This window comes from Acomys minous (genome assembly GCF_964271855.1).
Source record: "Acomys minous genome assembly, chromosome: 10".
Classification (NCBI taxonomy): Eukaryota; Metazoa; Chordata; class Mammalia; order Rodentia; family Muridae; genus Acomys; species Acomys minous.
The window spans coordinates 106,742,256-106,761,482 of NC_140491.1; the positions used below are offsets into that span (position 1 = coordinate 106,742,256).

Sequence of the window (19,227 nt, forward strand, 5' to 3'; positions counted from 1 at the left end):
CTGTTGGTCACAGGCATAATTTGGAAGATGTTTTATTTCTTGTGCACAAGCATTCTAACATTGACTTTGCAGGCTAGCTGGCCAGTGACCTAGCCCAGACCTCCTGAGTTATTCATTGTCCTAATTGATTGTTCTGGTCTCATGGTTTGGTAGGGTCCCTATGGTTGGGCAGATGGACTACTGGTGCTTATATTGTGGAGACAGTACAAGAGTGGGAAAGAAGAAACACACGGTGCCTCCAAGGAGCAGTAGGCCAAGTCTGCTACATTGTTGCCGTGAACAAAATTTCAACTGATCAACATGGCTATGAGCTTTGAGTCCGAGTCAATGGTTGAGGCAGCAAAGGAGACAGACACCACATGAGGACAGAGATGCCTGTTCACTCTAGTTACCCATCAGACAGGCTGATAGAGTCAGAGTCTAGCCAAGTGTGCTGGTGTGACGTGTACTGCCAGACTTCAGAGGCTGAGGTAGGAGAAATGCAAGTTGCCATCCCAGGCAACAGTTTCAGGCTATTCCAGGCAACTTAGCAAGATGTTGTTAAATTACTGTGGAAAAGGTCTAAAGATGTAGTTCAGCAATTGGGAGCTTGTCTCAAACTCACAAGGCCTTGGGCTCCATCCCTAGTTCAAAGGAAAAACTAAAAAGATTGAGTGCTTTAGGCCTTCGAGTTTCTGTAGGGTCCAAGGCACATGCCACGCCTTCAGCAAGCTATGGGATGCCGAGAGTGGACTGTGGCTATGGGATGGGTTAAGCAGGTACAAGTGTTGCTGGTAGGCTTAATTGAGTCTGCTTCCTAACACTGCCCCATGTCTCTGCTTAACGTTTGTGTGGCCACCGCTCAGTCGTCTGGTTTTATATTGGTGCAGGCCTAAAGGGATCCTTGTCTGTGAATTATTTGGGCTTTTTGGTCTAACCTTATATTTTCTGAGCAAGCTGTCAAAAGTATGTTTTTTGTGGGTAACAGGGTAAAGACCCAAGACTTATTTACTTTCATCCTCTTGCACAGCTGCCACTTTCCATGTCATGGTACAATTTTATTCTTCAATGATGCCACAGTTTAGATTGTTAATTAGTGATGCATTGATAACAGTTGTGCTTGGCTCTTTCGCCGTATTGTGGATCCTAGTTTCAGTGAACGTTTCTACAGATAGGTTTCAGGGTCAAGAGACAGTTAGTAAAGTACTAGAAACACTACCTGATTTTTTTTTAAATGACTAAGTGAAGTAGGGGGTCAAATGAAAGCAAACCATTTGAACAACTTTCTGCACCTAAAGATGTTTACCCTGCCCCCTCCTTCAGCTATGTGTGAGCTTTGCAACTCTTTGCTATCCTTTAGATGAGGTTTTTTGTTTGTTTGTTTGCTTGCTTGCTTTTCAAACGGAGACCAAGAGGTCTGTGAGACTAGCAAAGGCCCTTTAAGCTTTTTAAATATTTTACTGAGTAACATGAAACGCTTCTCCTATGAAGCTTTGAATGAGTGAGCTTAAAAGTGACGTCTCTGACGTCCATGCAGCTTTCCTATGATGCCAGCGCCAGGCGACATCTCCACTGCAGCCTGAGACTGAGCTGGATCCACCTACTAAACTTTTCCCAGGCTCCTGACCCTAGTGAGCTAATACGCAGTTGTTGCTTTCAGAGTGATGTGTATGGCGGCAATGGATGACTAACACAGATTTTTAGGTGTGGGATGTGGCCAGAAACAAAAGCAGAGCACGTGGATGAGCACTTCATAAAAGAAGCTAAGTAATTATGAGCACATCAAAAGGAGATCATCATTAGTCATCAGGGGAAAAATGCATATTAAAATCATGATGAATACCACTGTACACCCACCAGAAAGGCTAAAATTAAAAAGACTGACAAATGCACCTTTTGGTGAGCCCATGGAGTGACTGGCTCTCTTGGGTTGTGCAAAACCGTGCAGTCACTTTGAAAAAAAAAACTAAGGAAGCTTTTGCAAACCTTTTGTTGTTGAACCAGAGAGTACATAGGTGGGCTTGCACCAAGAGAAATGGTTGCATGTTCTGGAGAAAGGAAGAGAGCATATATGCTCTTAGCACGTAGAAGCTCCCCTCATGACAGGCCTAAGCTGCAAATAGCTCAAACCACTCATCGGTGGGGGACTGGGAAAACAAACATGAACTGTGCAGGTGCTACTCCACTGTGCAAACAGGGTGAGTGCACACATAGCAATGGGAAGGTCTCAAAAGCATTTCTTTGAGTCAGAATAGTGCCTGCCACCTGGCGCTTTATACAACCTTTGAGACTCAAGCCAAGCCTGTGATGATAAAAGTGACTGGTAGTTGGTTTTGGTTAGTAAGTTTGTAATTTAAAAAACAAACAACTTTTTATTGATTCTTTGTGAATTTCACATTACGCGCCACAATCCTACTCAACTCCCTGTCCCTTCATATCTGCCCTTACAACCTCCCCCAAAAGAAAACAAACAACAACAATCAATCAAACAAACAAACAAAATCTCGCTGTAAAAGCTGGGTTGTATCATGGTGTGTCACACAGTATACCCTTTTGCTCAAATCACCTCTGGCTTCTGCAACACTATCAACACTGGATCTTCACCAGGACTCTTTTCAGGCCTCCTGTTGTTGCCCTGTGTCGTTGGAGATCTTGCAGCTTTGGATCTGCCGGACTGGCTCCTTCATGTTGTGGTTAATTTATCAGTACAGCCTAATAATATTTATTATTAGGTTTATAATTATTATTATGGTAGTATTTTCTAACCCGATAGCAGTCAATGAAACACAATGAAATACCTGTTATATTTTTAAATAGCCTTAGTTAACCTGGGGCAGGGCAGACATTAATCCCCTAAACTACTTCCCATAGTGGGGCAGATATCCCATACCTGCCCCAATCCCATGTCATCTGCTCCTAATAATGTTTATCAAGCTACCTCCCATCCATAATCCCAAACACTTGCTAATGTTCTTCATCTGGGCTGAACCCTCCATCCATGCTGGCCATGTGCTTTCTCCTTTCTCTAACCCATGGCGTGGCCTTTTCCTTCTTCCTCTCTTCTTTGGTCTCTCTTTCAAAGCTTCTTTCTTTCTTCCCCAGCCCGGGAACCTTAGTCACACCTATTCCCATTTGCCCTCCCCAGGTGTGGTGGCTTTTTAATTGGTCAAACAGGAATAAGCTCTTAGGCAAGGTATAAACAATCTTCATCAAAGTGTATCAGACCAACCTCCAACACCTTCACATGCTCCAGCAGTTCATAAATGAGGTAAATGTTGCAGCTCACCAACTCAAAGCTCTGGATCTGGGCCTGGGTGGAAGCGGAGTTTGTCAGCTAGTCAGCTCTCCTGCACCCACACCACCAGGGCCAGCTCTCCTGCACCCACACCACCAGGGCCAGCTCTCCTGTTTTGCTCAGGTGAGGGGTGAGGCCAGCTCTCCCAGATGAGGGTCAAAGCCAGTTCTCCTGGTCTCAAGCCACCAGCTCTACTGTGCTGCCTAGTCCAGGGTTCTAGGAGCTTCTCTTCCTAGTGTTGCTGCTGGTGAGGGGAGGGGCCAGCTCCATGCAACCCTTGGACACCAACATGGCCCCAGAGAGCAGCCCGGGCCAGGGACATCCCATGGCGTGTGATGGTAACATGGACCATAGATATCAACCTAGACCCTTGCTGCTGCAGGCCCATGGGCTCAGCTATGGCTCTAGGCTGCAGCATGGGCTGGGACTTCGCCATGGCCTCAGGTGGCAGCACAGGCTATTTATATCATGATGTTCTTCTCTATCCTCAGTGGTCTAGTTCTGCCTCTCTTCACAGGCCTAAAACATTCAGCTTCTATTTCTCTCCCATTGCTCACTACATACTTGCTCATTTTAGTGGTGCCCTTCATTGGAGGGCAGGGCATGAGGTGGACAAGCCTCTGGATGTCTTCTGCCAACCTACCCACACACTGTCACCAGACAGGCCTCTCTTGGTAAGTTATGTTGACTAAGGTAGGAATTCTGTAAGGTTATGGGAAATTTATCTGGATGGAAACAGTGTTAGGGTTTCTAATTGCAGGACCGTGCAACACTATGAATGAAAAGCAAGCTGGGGAGGAAAGGGTTTATTAGGCTTATACTTCTACATTGTAGTCTATCATTGAAGGAAGTCAGGACAGAACTCAGACAGGGCAGGAACCTGGAGGCAGGAGCTGGTGCAGAGGCCATGGAGGAGTGCTGCTTACTGGCTTGCCCACCCTCCTATAGAAACCAGGACCACCAGCCCAGGGATGCCACCACCCATAATGGGCTCGGCCCTCCCCCATCAATTACTACTTCACTAAGAAAATACTCTACATGCTTGCCTACAACCTGAAAATGCCTTATGGAGCCTTCTTCTTCCTCTTCCTCTTCCTCTTCTTCTTCTTCTTCTTCTTCTTCTTCTTCTTCTTCTTCTTCTTCTCTTCCTCCTCCTCCTCTTCCTCCTCTTCATTTTAAGATTATTTATTTATTATATATACAGTACCCTGCCTGCATGTACAGCTGCACACCAGAAGAGGTCATCAGATCACATTATCAATGGTTGTGAGCCACCATGTGGTTGCTGGGAATTGAACTTAGGACCTCTAGAAGAGCAGTGCTCTTAACCTCTGAGCCAGCTCTCCAGCCCTGGAGGCATTTTCTTAATTGGGGTCTCCTCATCTCAGATGACTCCAGCCTGTGGCTGGAGTTGACATAAAACTATCCAGCACAGAAATCTTATTGGATTGTTATGTTTTAGTTTTTAAAAAAAAAAATCACAAAAGATACCCTAAGATGTAGTAATTTTACTGTGATATGTAAATTCTATCTTAGCAAGAAAGAAAACAACAAACTCAAATCCTCCCTGTGGCCCTGGATCATGTCTGTTATTCCTCTAATTATCTTATCATTTCAGTCTTCCCCGTAGCATGAAGCCATGCCAGCCCTTCATCCAGGTCCCCCCTGTTGGACTGATGTTTTTGCTCACTGTGTAAAGGGTGTCTTTGTATACACAAATGCCGGTTTCTATACCTGCAGAGAGCTGAGTACAGACCAGACTTGGGTATTGTTAAGCATCACCAGTCTCAGTGTTTTGTAAACATTCTTCTTCATCATTTTTGATTGGCTGAATAAAGAGCTGAATGGCCTATAGCCAAGGCAGGAGAGGATAGGCAGGACATCCGGAGAGATAGGAACTCTGGGAAAGAAAGGTGGGGAAGGTTTGCCTAACGGGACACGGAAGAAGTAGAGTGTATGAAACTGAGGAGAGGTAAGCAACCTCACGGCAAAACACAGATTAGACATAGGTTATAAGAGCTAGTAGGAAACAACAGTAAGCTGAGGCCTACAGCTATTATAAATCAATGTAAGTCTCCGTGTCATTAGTCAGAGCTGGGGCAGGGAGAGAAAGTCTGTATAGTTTTACTTCCCTCTGTCAATACTCTACGAACTCAAATATCTCTCAGCCAATCTCCTGCCAAATGATCCAGGACTTCGGTTGTCATAGCAATGGTCCCCTGGAAAGCAGACCTCAGGCGAGGATTAAGTGTTAGTGCTTTATATGGGAGGTAGAACCCCACACAGCTGGCTGCCTTGTGTATTAGTTTCCTAGGACTGCTGTAATGGAGTGACTCACTCAAGTCCTTAAGACAGCAGAGATGTGCTGCGTTGTGTGTGTGGGGGGGGTGGGGGGCGGCTAGACCATGCTTTCTAGGCAGCTTGTAGGGGAGCTTCCTGGCTTCTTGGAGCTGATGGTTGCAGAAATTCTTCCTGGGCCTGTGGATGCATCACTCCAGCCTCAGCCTCCTTTGTCATTTAGCAGAAGCCTCCCTGTGTGTCTTTGTGTCTTTGCCTTTCCTATTTGTAAAGAGGAAAGGTTGGATTAGAGCATTGCCCCTCCCCCATCCCATGGCTTCATCTGATCATGAGCAAACATGCAAAGGCCCTATTGCCAGGTAAAGTCACACAGATATAGGAAGTTTGGGTTTCTATGTATATCTATAGGGGATGCCATTCAATGGTCATACAGGTTGTATGAAGGATCTATGCCTTGGAGCCGTCCATCAGAAGGAGAAAGTGAGAGGATTTATGTGCTTGCTGTCCTCCGACCTTACAGCCACCCGCTACTGGCCGTAGTTCACAGATGGGGGATTAGATCCTTAGCAGTTCAGCTTTGTAGGCAGTTGCTCACAGAAGCAGGCCCTGTGGGTTGTTTTTCATCATTTGCAAGTGGAGAGATGAGCCAGCGACCTCAGGCTTGTGGCTTGTGAGCCTCAGGTAGGCAGTGGCCCGCAGGAGCCTGCATGGAGCTGTGGAAAGGAGGTAGGCGGTGTATAGAAGAGTCCCAGGTTTTGCTCAAATGTCACCTTCTAACCTCCTTACCTCTGTTTCCTTATTTTGCTTGATCTCACAGTGCTTTTCCCTCACTAAACATAAAATATATTTTATTTGCTTATTTTCATTTATCCACTACTACAGCAATTCATGCAGATAGAAATTTGTTTTCTGCTCTTTCCTCAGGGCCTAACAGAGACTGCTAGGAAAATGAAAACACTCAATAACTTCATTGGGTTGAGTCACAAGAGGCCCTACTCTCCAGACTGACTGTTGGGGGACAGCAGGGCCGATGGCGGTGGGTTTGGCTACATTTGCTGCAGACAGCACTGTCTTAAGCACGTGAGGGTCTAGGTCTGAGGGAAAGATGGCTGCATGCTGAATAGCTCCACTCCAGGAGGAGGCAGTGGCAGCCGAGAGAGCACCTATAAGACTCCTGGGTAAATGACTGAAGAAGTTACAAACAGAGGGCTCTCTTCACATTGGGACTTGGAGAGCCGAACCTTGCTTGCCATGACAGGAGGGATGTCTCCATGCAGGGTCACAGTAAATGAACCCATGGTCCTGTGCTCCATAGTTTTGTGTCAACTTGACACAAGCTAGGGTCATCTGAGAGAAGAGAACCTCAGTTAATAAAATGCTTCCTTAAGATGCTGCTGTGGGCAAGCCTGTAGGACATTTTTTTAATTGGGGACAGCTCAGCCCATTGTGGGCAGTGTCAAGCCTAGGCTGGTGGTCCTGGGTTCTATAAGAAAGCAGGCTGAAAAATAAATGAATGAATGAATGAATGAATGAATAAATAAATAAATAAATAACTCAGGCTGAGCAAGCCATGAGGAGCAAGCCAATGAGCAGAACCTCTCCATGGCCTCTGCATTAGCTCCTGACTCCAGGTTTCTGCCCTGTTTGAATTCCTGTCCTGACTTCCTTCCAGGATGGACTACAGTGTGGAAACATAAGCCAAATAAACCTTTTCCTTCCCAAGTGGCTTTTGGTCATGGTGTTTCATCACAGCAATAGTAACCCGTAACCCCTAATTTTGACTTCTTGCTAGGCATGTGCTCTTGTCTCTTTTTGGATCCAACTGGCAATTAATTCTAACTGAGAAATGAATGAATCAGATCTTCCATATTTTCATAGTGAAAATGAATGTCACCTGGCAAAAGGGCTCAGGTCCTTATAATTTTATAAGTCAAGATTTTATGTCTTACTATAATTGGCAGCTGTTCATTTCACTCCTTCCAAGTTCTATTTGCTCTTATTTTAATATAATCAGGACAATTTTAGTCACAGTCTCTTTCTTGTGTTTAGTTTTTCTGTAGAATCCACTACATAAACTAATCTGTTTTTGAAATATGTAGGCAACATGTTGGATTATAGTCAAAAGGAAATTGTAACAAATGTTATGTGACTATAATTCACTTGAAAGTTTTAATGATGAATTTTCTCTATTAATGTGAAAAATGTATATAATGACATCAGAGATTTTTTGGAGGTAAATATTCTATGCATCACTCCCATAATATTGAACAGCAATACTACCTTTATATTTCACAAATATAGATAGATAGATTTCACAAGATAATGCAATGCTAAATCCCTGACATGTTTGCCAAAGTTTATTATTGAGACTTTACCAACTCAACTTGAGGTCGTGCCATCTATATACTTTTCACCTCTGACAGTTATGGTGAGGAAGACTGTAGTGGATGTAAACAAGTTTTTATTTTGATTCCAAGTATGGGATCTGAAACAGACAAGTGTGAGGGTGTGTGGTGTTTGTCTGCTGGACTGATGTGTGAGAGGACATGCGGTGTTTGTTTACTAGAGGAGGAACTGCCTCTTGCCAAGGCATGGTCTTTGCCAGCTGATAAACATCCTAGGATGGACTCTGAAAGAAGATAGACATCTGAGCCCAAAACAAGAGGCTCAGCTTTTTGGCTTTGGCATTGCTTCTATCGTTTGGCTGTTCATCACTCCACTTTGAGACGCTCCTAGAAAGAAATGCTCCAGAGAACACTTCAGGGTTCCTAGCTCTGGCTGCTGCTCTGGATTCTGGCTGCTGCAGTTGCAGTCACCTTTGCTGAATTGCTGGTTTGCTCTTTAACAGGTCTGCTGGAATCCTGAACACAAAGAGTGGCATCGCTCCAAGGAACTGAATCTAAAAAGATCTACTTCTCCTGTCCCCACTAACCTCTTTTCTCTCCTATCTAGGGTAGGTGGGTTGGAAGGGAGATAATCCCAAATCAAGTAAGTCTGAAAAAGTTCAAAGCCTACAGAAGACTTTGCTATAGCTGATTGGTCCTTAGATCAAGTTTAGGCCGACATGATTGATTTACTTATCAATGGCTGCCATCACCCTGGGGCTCCAGGGTGGTCATGAAGGTCAGGGGGGCTTTCCCATTGCCACTTACCTAGTAGCAAGGAATTGGCAGCATATGAATCAATACAATACAACTGCCAGCTTCGTTGCTGACGTCAGTGTTTTTCCCTAGCATACAATTTTACCTCGTGAGGAAGAGGTTTTTAAAAGTAAGATTTTCTTTCATTGCTGAGTCAAAAAAGTTAACAGAATTGCTTTTTTCATTAGTTGACGTTTATTTTAACATGTGTGTATGTGTGTTAGGGGACTCAGTAAGAAAGCTTCTGAAATGGCTGTTCTGTGAGGAGGAAGGTTTTTTATTGTGGGTAAGAGAGAGAGTGTTATGTTGATGTGCATGGGCACCTGCCGCCCCTGCCCACACTCTCCCTGCTTCTCTCAGCTTCTTCTCTCTGTCCCCCTCCCACCTCCGTACCCCAAGGGTGCCCCTTCTTCCTTCCTTTCTCTCCCCTCCTCCCTTCTACAATAAGTCTCCGTATGCCAAATGTGTTGCGTGGAGGCCTGTTTATCAAAATGACAACAGAAAAATATCCGGAAGCATCTGAAAGAGTCCAGAGCAAAGAGTGAAAGTAACAGACTGGCCAAGGCCAGGGCTAGGGAAGTGGAGCAGCGGCGACCAGCAAGAGTAGCTGGGCTATACGGGTGGTGAGTAGCGGAGGGAAGGGAAGCCCCTGAGTTGGAACGGGCCTGGGAGTTTCAGGTAGAAGGAGAAGGAAAGGGGCCAGGATGCTAGTGGGAGGGTTTTGGAATGTGTACCAGAGGCTTGTGGGCTGAGGGAGCCTGGAGGCCCGCATGGGCTTTGATATGCGGAGCCACCACAGGTATATGTCAACGGAGAACCGCATGTCCCTTCTGCCAGAGACAAGGGAAATAACTCCTTCTGGGGACAGAAAATCCACCTCAGAAGTTCTTGAGGAATGCCGGCTTTCATCTAATCCCCAGAAATCCTTCTATAGCCCACTTTAAATTAAGCCATGACTGTCAGTTCTGGACACGTGCTCTGCCTTTTAGAGTTTGGGAAGATCGTTTTTCCTCTGGATCTGACAACTGTACGTAGTAACACTATACTGTATCTTTCTGTAAAATAGGGAGCCGTGTCATTAGATCTATGCTCTTCTAGAGAAGACAAACCCTGACCTGTCATTAGCCCCAGATGAGCCTGGTGACAGGAAGACAGTCTTCATTTCTTTTGCGCTGATTTAAACAAAACAAAACAACAACAACAACAACAACAACAAAAAACTAGCCAATTCCCAAAGTCTGTGAGGCCAGACTCCAGCCAATGGCGGAAAGGCACAGTCACCTGTGTCTTAGAATAAAAACCATGTGAACCTCCTGCCCCTGTGTGTGTTAGTCCAGTTTGGGTTCAGTGCATGTATTTGGGGGCGGGGGGAGGAAGTCCTTGCAGAGCTACTCTCACTTTGTTCCCTTGTGTGACACCAAGACTGAGCCTCGTTTCTAACAGTTAGTTGTATTTAAAGTGCAACCAAAGCTAGACAGGTAACAAAGAGTGCCAGAGAGAAGGCTCCTGTTACCGAGCCTGACCACCCTCACACACTCTGGCCCCGCCAAGGTGCAGTCTCTTCTGCTGGTCACTCTCAGTCTGGACGACTCTTCCAGATGCTTCTGGCTGTGCTCTCCCTCATATCTACAATAAACAAAAAATCACCTCCTCAGCCGTACTTTGGAGCAGTCCACATTTCATTCAGAAGGAGAGAATGGACTGTCGCCAGTTGCTTTGAGTGGCCACATGAGTGCCATCGCACACATCCACCCCAACACACATCTAGACAACAACAAAAAGCCTACAAAGAGATCCAAGAATGCTTAATTTAGTATTGTAAGTAAGTATTGAGGTTCTTCCTTTCTTTGGGGTGGGGGGTGGGCGCGTTGAGACTGGGTTTCTCTGTGTAGCCTTGATGTCCTGGACTCACTTTGTGGACCAGGCTGGCCTTGAACTCATGCCGGTCTCTGCCTCCATGAGTGGTGGGACTAAAGATGTGCGCCACCACACCTGGCAGTATTGAGGTTCTAAACATGGGTCATTAATGATTTTTGCCTTATCAGTGAATCTTAAGAACATTGTATTGTTATAAGCAAAATCTTCGCCATTCCCTATCCCCTCTATGATTGTTTTAAAACAGTAACTCAGTTATCCTTCCCTGGAATTGACATAGCTTCAGAATCACAACCTTTTTAATATAAGCCACCATTTGGGGCTCTCCTGATCAGGTGGCTTTAATTACACACTTGTTCCTTAGAAAGCTCAAGGGCCCACAGAGATGTACTTTGCTAATGAGTGTGGGATTCCTTACAACTCCCAGGTGAGTTGCCTCACCTAGAAAGGCAACTGTTTTAGTTGAGTGGGAATGTATGCTGAAGGTGCAGCGGAGCAAGTTGGCTTAATACGGTCCTTGTTGTCAGTGCAAATCACAGCTGTTAAACTGCAAGTGCAAGAGGCACTGAAGCAGGAGGAAGATGAAATTCCGTGGCAAGATGCAGAGACACTGATTCTCTATAAGAACACCTTAGTACAAAGGAAGAGAGAAGAGTGCCTAGGAGGCAGTGATTGAGTGAGAGTGAGAGCTTGCTTGAGCCGTTGCCCAGCTTAGATTCACATGTCCATTTGACGGCATCAAGAGTATCCACTCTCTGGGTGTGTCTCTGAGGGTTTTTCTTCATGAGGTTAGCATTTGAATCACTTGATTTAAGTCAGACTAGGAGGGCCAGGCAGGTTTTAAGCATTGTCAAAGCTCTGTGAAGACTACTTAAAACCACTATTAGCAAGTAGTTTATTGTAGGCACCCCTTCTGAGGTTGATTTTCCTCATAGTAAATAGGAAAGCTGTAAAGAATTTGGCTATGTAACTTCCTGACTGGCAACTGTTACTTTCCCACAATGTCTCAGCTGTCTTCTCAGAACCGTCAGTCAAGTCACCAACTGGTCTACCTTTATGCCAACACCTGCTGTGTTGAGTGCTCCTTGGATGCCCTGAAGAAACTATGTAACAAATACAATTGCTTTAACTGCATCCAAAGGTGCAGCTCCAACTACATGGGCTCCACAACCTACAACCACAACACAGCTTTCATTTGACTTTCTTTGCATCCATTTCCATGCAGGCAGAAGGGGAACACTTCCCATGGTGGCCTCACAGAGGGACAGTTGTGACTGTTGCAAAAAGGACAAAATCATGATTGGTCTAAGCAGGTTCTCTCATTTGCATGGAGGTCTTCAATGGTTGGTGCTGTGCCTGTTTCTGGCTGCTTTGTAAGCTGCTAGGAAACATGCATCTGCACAGCCTCATTGGTATGTCAGCTTGAGGCCCAATAAGGCTTGAGAGGCCTTTTCTTGCCTGCTTCTGATATCCAACATTGGTAGAGTGGGCTGAGCTGGAAACAGAGAGGAGAGGTAGCAGTAGTGATGTGGAGCAGCTGCCAGATATAGTCACAGAAGTGGAGAGCTGGAGAGCTTCCATGGCTTTGATAGCTACAGAAGAGGCAGAGCCACAGGGATCATGGTGACTTTGATGGTGGCCTTGACAACTTGGCAGTGATGGTGGCAGAACTGCCAGAGTGTCAACAGAGCAGCTGTAGCAGAGCAGAGGGGACAAAATAGTCACAATAATGGCTACAGGAACCAACAGGGGAGCAGTAGGGAGGGGGCACACTGCAGCAGTGGCCATGACACTGGCAACAGAAGTAGCAGCAGCAGCATTAGTCTTAGGGTCTACCAGTCTTAGACTTACCAGGGCCAGGAGATGGAATATAGCCATTACCAAGGGTCAGGGAATTCCCCACACCTAGACCTGTGTATTAGTCCTGTTTCTATCAAGATGCCTGGGGTAGTTTGAATAAGAATGGCCCCCATAGGCTCATATATTTGAATGCTTAGTCACCAGGGAGTGGCACTACTTGAAAAGATTAGGAGGTGTGGCCTTGTTAGAGGAAGTGAGTCACTGGGGGTGGGCTTTAAGGTTTTAAAAGCTCAAGCCAGGCCAAGTGGTTCTCTCTTCCTGCTGCCTGTGGCACCAGATATAGAACTCTCAGCTCCCATGTCTGCTTGTGTGCTGTCGTGTTTTTTGACACAAGGATAATGGACTAAACCTCTGAAACAGTAAACAAGGCCCCAATTAAATGCTTTCTTTCTTTCTTTCTTCTTTTTTTTTAAAATTATAACAGTTGCCATTTTGGCTGTGGTTTCAGAGGATGGAGTTCATCCTGGTGGGTACAGCATCGCAGAGCATCTCTGTTCACGCTATAGTGGACCGGGAAGCAGGGGCAGACAGGAGAATGCAAGAACAGCCCTAAGCAGTCACCCTCACCTCGTACAGTCAGGTCCCACTTCCCAAAGTTCTCAGAGCCTCCCGATTGTGCCACCAGCTAGAAACGGAACCACGAACCACAGAGACACTCTGGATTCAAACTATAACAGCTCAGGAGCTGTAACGTGGTTGAGGACTTTCTCAGCCTATACAAGGGATAAAAACTCTCTTTCCTGAGGCCTACAGGAAAGCTGTGATGTTAGAAGGTTCAACCTACGGCCACTCCCTCCTGCTGCCATCACTCTCTACTGCTAGCAATATGAAAGATGCTGGAGACCAGCACCTAAGAGCTTTCTCTTGCCTACCCACTTCTTCTCTCTGGGTTGAAAAAGAAGGCCCGAGTCAGCTGATTGGTAGAGTATTCAGTAAAGAAGATTTCCCTCCCCAGGTTGAGCATTATCATTTAAAGAATCTTAATTAAAAAAGGGGTGGGGGAGGATGGAGGGATTTGCACTCTCCTTCCCCATCTTACTGTTGAACACAGGCATCATATCCCATGATTCCCTGCCCTCTGCCCTAGATTTATTTTATCAGCATCATGTCACTGGTGCTCTGACCTTTGAACTCATTTTGAATCACACCACCAGCTGTTTCGAGTTCTAGAAAGTCTATTCTGGGCTTCTCAGCTTCTAGCATCATGGAAGCCAACGTGATGTCAGTGATCACTCAGTCTACCATGGACTTTCCAGGGCTGGGGAAATGCAGGGCTCTCTGCTTGATTTTTTTTGTTGCTGTGTTTTTGGTTTCCATACAGTAATGATTATCTAGTGTTCTGTATGTGTGTTGTGTATGTATGTTTGAAAACGCCAGAGCTGTACAGAGAGTGAATGGCCTTGATTGTGATTCGAAGCTCAAAATAGCTTGAGTAGGAAGCAGTAATGTTTCTGAGGGAGAACCAGCTCCCGCATCCTTCACAGTGGAAACTTTCAAGTCACAGATTGCAAATGGAGGGCCATCGATATAAGGGAGCTCGATGATTTATTACTAGGTTCCTGGGAAACAAAGAAGGCACATACTCTTTATCTATATTGTGCAGAGAGTAATAACTAAGTGTTACTGAATGTCCACTGTGCATTTGGTGCCTGTGTCCCATGCCCTGTGAGCACGATGCTCACGTACAGTGGCATGAATATCTCCACTTGCTGATGAAACAGAATCTTACGCTAAGTAAGTTATCCAAGGCCAGAATCTTAGTTGAAGAAGGAACCGCAATTCGCACTGAGGCGCCTACCTTGCCTACCTTCAAACTGATAACTTAGCTTCTGCTCACACCAACAAAATGCAACTTGAACTCCAAGTGGATTATTTAAGGGCTGATAGGCATTAACAGATATTACATCGTATAACACTTTGCATCTAGTTGGGGGGGGGGGTCTGTACTGAACACCTCAGCTGTCATAGAGAGAGCTCACTGAACTACAAGAAGGGGACTAGGCAGAAAATAGTTTTGCCAGTGATCAAAAACAAGTCTAGAGGATACTTAAGGACTTTACAACTGTATATTTGAGCATTCAGAAACCAATAAAAATTGCTAATGAAGATATTTTGAGCATATAAAACATACGCCATTCCTTGTAGAACTTATAATCTATTAATGTTTTCAAGCCCGGATGAACATATTTATATACATTTATAATATAAATGATTGGGTATAGATTGCTAGTTCGATCTGTGTGTTTGTTGCTATACCTTTTTTGTTTTTAAAAACATTTATTTTTATGTGTATGGGTGTTTTGTGCGCAATGCTCATGGAGGGCAAAGGGGTATCAGATCCCTGGGAATGGAGTTACAAGTGGTTGTGAGCCACCGCGTGGGTGCTGGAAATCCAACCGAAGGGCTCTGGAAGTGCAGCCGTACCTTTAACCCCTGGGCTACCTCTCTAGCCCCTGCCCTTTAAAATAGAAAAGCATAGTGGAAAGTTTTGGTATCTTTAAAAAACCCAGTTATGTTATGTAAACATGTTTTTGTTTTAATCCCAGGTGTTGGGTATGGGGCTGATTCAGATTGTCCACAGCAGCCAACTATTTGCCTCGTGTGGGCTCTGAGAGGGGGACGGGTCTTTGCAAGCTAAAGATAGTGTAATTCTGAGGACTCTGAGAAGGAATAAATGCCAGAGCCCAGAAAGAAACGGAGGGGGGGGGGTTTGTGGGAGGGGGCATGGGAGCGACTCTGCTCCCCCCCCCCCCACTGCTCCTGGTTGCTGTTGATGCAGTTTGGAGAGAAGAAGTTGGAGATAACCTTAAAAGAAGACTGGACTTGCCCCAAGGAACTGGATGACCTAAAGAGCAGGAAGTAGCAAAAGAGAACTCTGCCCCATTCCCCCACTAACCTTCTTCCTCTCCTGCCTGGTGCTGCGGGTTGGAAGGTGTTAGGAGGGATTTGGGGTAGAGAAGAAAGAGGCATTAAGATAACTAAAATAAAATAGATAATTAAAAAAAAAAGCATGCCTATACCATGTGGGTGCGGAGACTCCAGGTGAAGGGCTGTGGAAGTGCAGGCTGTGCCCTCAGCCACTGAGTTATCTCTCCAGCCCCCGCCCTTTAAAATAGAAACGTTTAGAATGAAGTTCACTAAAATATTAGCAAAGTCACTTCTAGGTGATAGAATTATAGGTGATTCTTTTTTCTCCTGTAATTTTCTTTTTTATTCTTCCTAATCAGTGTGTGTCCTCCTTCAGACCCCACAGTAGATAAGTTTATTGTTTCCTTTAAACAGTTTTATTATGATGCCATTTGCATGCCATATGTTCACTCATTTTAAGCATACCATTTGGGGATTATGTGAATTCGATCACATGTGTGTCCCTCACTACAAGCAATCTTAAGTCACATCTTGAGTTCATCATCGCCTGTCTTTGATCCTACTATCCAGCTCTAAGCAACTCCCAGTCTAGAGCCTTTCTTTGTAAATTTACCTTCTCTGGCTATTTTCCATGATAGAAATACATCGTGTATGGTCTTTTGTAGTCTGGTACTGTTTTATGTCCTTTAAAGAAAGGATGATGGTTAAGAGCACTCGCTGTTCTTGCAGGGGACCTGGGTTTGGTTCCCAGCACTCACATAGTAGCTTACAACCACCCATAAGCCCAGTCCCAGGGGATCTGACAACCTCTTTTGACCTTCATGGGAACCACACATGCATGTGGTGTGCTTATATACACGCAGGCAAAACACTCACGCACACAAAATAAAACAAATACATCTAAGAAAGAATTTAACAGGAAAGAAAGGTAGGAGAAGATTCTCTGATTCTTTGCCTGGCTTTGTCCTTCATCACAACAGGCACAAGCAGGAGTGCATTTTCCTTGACTTTTGCAGTTCTTGAAACAGTCCTATTCCTTTCAGACCATGAGAATAACCTCTATATCATCCATAAGGCTGTGCCTAAGGGTGTGTTTGCATGTGTATGTGTGTGTGTTTATTAATGTATAGTAACTAATATATATTTAATTCCTGAGATATGTCCCCGTTCTTATATTTGGATAACAGTCCATTTATAACCATTTAGTTCCTTTGTCTTTCTTTCTCTTCCTTCTTTCTTTCTATCTATCTTTCTTTCTTTCTTTTTCTTTTTGGTTTTTCAAGACAGAGTCTCTGTGTGTTAGCCTTGGCTGCCCTGGGCTCGCTATTAGACCAGGTTGGCCTTGAACTCACAGTGATCTGCCTGCCTCTGCCTCCCAAGTGCTGGGATTAAAGGCATGCACCACCACGCCCGGCCACCATTTTGCTCTTATCGCTTGGGCAGTTGTTAGGACAGACCTTATAGTCTCATTCCATTGGCAGAAAGAGCAGAACCCCCTCACTTTGAAGTTACCCAGCTCCAGTTCAAGGGAAGGGAGGTGGCTCTAGTGTCTCTGTCACGGGCCTTTGTGGCTCTCCCTGTCCTGGTGACTGGTACCACCCTCCAGGGGTGTATGGAGCCATGATATGCTGGGAACGGGCTAAGAGTTGTCTGTGCTCCTTCTAGACCATAGTTAAGTAGTTCTGCTTGTCCTCAGAGGTCAGTCAATGCTCTCCAGGGAACAGACAAAGCTCTTGCACTCTGTCAGACAGACCTTAAAATACTTCGCATGTGTGGGAGACTTCCTGGAGACCTTACCCCACCACAAGCAGTCTCGGTCTCTCAGAATGTCCTAAGGATTAAAGGAGAATGCATATCAAGAATGTTGCCCGCTGCCTAATACCTAGTGGCTTTAATAAACACCGAACATTTTTTGTGGCCTCCCATGGCCACCTTGAGCCTCTATGTGGTGACAGGTGACACTTGGCCTTTTTCCCCCTCTGGATCCTCACTTCCAAATATTCTCTAAGGCATCGCGAGCAAGCGTTTAGTAACCTCGGAGTGTTCCGATAGCTCTGATACTTTCATAAACAGAAATATAGAAGACCTTCTCCTCTTCCTCCCGTAAGATGACATCGTAGGAAGTCTTACTGTGGTGCGATGTTAAGCGTTGTGGTGAGTGATAGAGGTTAAGAGAATAAAGTTCAGCTGAGGGCTAAGCCCTGAGCAGGGAGGCGCTGCTGAAAGCATTTGATGGCGGGTCTGAAACCAGATCCTGGCTATTGAACATGGGGAAATGGAAAATTTTCTGAAGAGATTTAAGGTCAAGGTTGTTTTATGAGAGCAAAGCATCCCAGAAGGCACAGGCTGCTTCCTTCTCCCCAGATCTCCCCCCCACCATCTGCCCTAAAGGGGTGGGGGTGGGGAGGAATAGTAGCAACGGACAAAGAGGGCAAAGCAAATGATCCTGTCCACCCTGGCCTATTCCTAAATGGATGTCACAAATACCAAAACGGTGCTTGGAAGGAGTCCAACGGATTTAACTTGTCCCCAAATTCCTGAACAACCTTCCTTGTAAATTTGTTGGTTTTTTGGCAGAGTACAACTGAACAACTTCCAGGCATAACATTTGCTGTATACACCTACAGGAGACAGGCAGCTGTGGTCACCCTCCGCACTGGGTCAGGGAAGAGGGCGCGCTGTGGGAGAGAAGAGTTTATGGAGTGCCTAGGAACTTGGCTTCCAGACCGGAAACCCAGTTCTGCTTGGGACTCAGGGATACCCCATTCTTAATTGTTTCTTTTTGCTCAAGCAAGTCCAAGGTTCAAGGCCAGTGACTTCAGTTTGCACCCCGCCCCCTCCCAAACCCCACATTATCCTCTGGTCTCCTAGGTTCTTCTATCCTGCCCAGCCTTCAACGCCCCCCAACCTTCAAAATAGTTTACCCTTTGGGGTACAAATCAAGAGACCATGTTGTCCCCGACCCCCACTACATCGCAAGCCTTCCTAGCCCTGCCCTCTGTCGCCTCTATTTAAAGGGGAGACTGTAAAGGTGAGCCGGGAGCAGCCAGTAAGTTTTGACAGGCGCTGAAGAGGACTAATGGGTTTCTAAGGAAACGGAGAGGCAGCAGCCATTTTAGTGGCATTTGCCGTACGAAAAATATAGAGTCTGACATCCCCTCCCCAGGCGCACCTGGGTGGCACCGGCCGCAGAAGCCCCCCACCCCCACCCCCCGAGGTGAGGGTGGACGCAGGCCTGGAGGAGCAGGGCACCTGCCGCAGGTGCCGTGGGGTCGCCGTTCCTGGCGGGCGGGCGGGGCGGCGGGGCTCCCACGCGGGCGCCGCAGTGCAGCGCGGGCCTCGCGCCTGGCCCGCCCCTTGGTCCCCGCCCCGCAGGCCGCGGGAGCCCGCCGGGAGGCGCGCAGGAGGTGGCCGCAGCCCGGGGCCACGGCGCGCTGCTGCCCAACATGGTCGCTGCGCACGCTGCACACGCTCCGTCCTCGGGCGAGTGGATCGCCTGCCTGGATAAAAGGTATGCGGGGTGGGGTACGGGATCTGGGTCGTTGGGGGGCCACCTGCGGGAGAGCATTCCAGGTGCCGGGAACAGACTGTCGTGGTGCGGGGGACAAGGTGCCAGCCTGTCCTCGTCCCCTTCCGCCTCGCAGCGACTCCACGCTCCACTCGTGGAATGGGGGTTTCCATTGGCATTAAGACCAGGGAGAGTGTATTCACTCTGCCTTCAGGATGTACAGACCCTAAGGGAGAATGTCATTTAAGTTTCCAGGAGGGGCGGGGAGGGGGGTGGTTCATGCAGGTGCAGTGTCACCTTTTTTTTTTTTTTCTTTCTGAAAACCAAGTGTGAGGACGCAGTGGAGCTGACAAGTCCTTTGCTGAAATTCACAGCTCTTTTCCCCCAGGAGCTCTCTCAAGGTC

The 19,227-nt window shown here is 46.3% G+C and overlaps 1 protein-coding gene across 2 annotated transcripts in view; it reads left to right on the forward strand.

Moving 5' to 3' along the window:
- Positions 1-18,670: 18,670 nt before the first annotated feature.
- The window catches only part of RAPGEF4 (Rap guanine nucleotide exchange factor 4), a 291,519-nt gene continuing 290,962 nt past the window's right edge, over positions 18,671-19,227 (forward strand). For both annotated transcript variants that reach the window (XM_084799441.1, XM_084799442.1), the window contains exon 1: positions 18,671-18,826. In XM_084799441.1, coding sequence (XP_084655567.1) covers positions 18,762-18,826 — 65 coding nt within the window. In that variant the 5' untranslated portion in view covers positions 18,671-18,761. The remainder of the gene's footprint in view (positions 18,827-19,227) is intronic.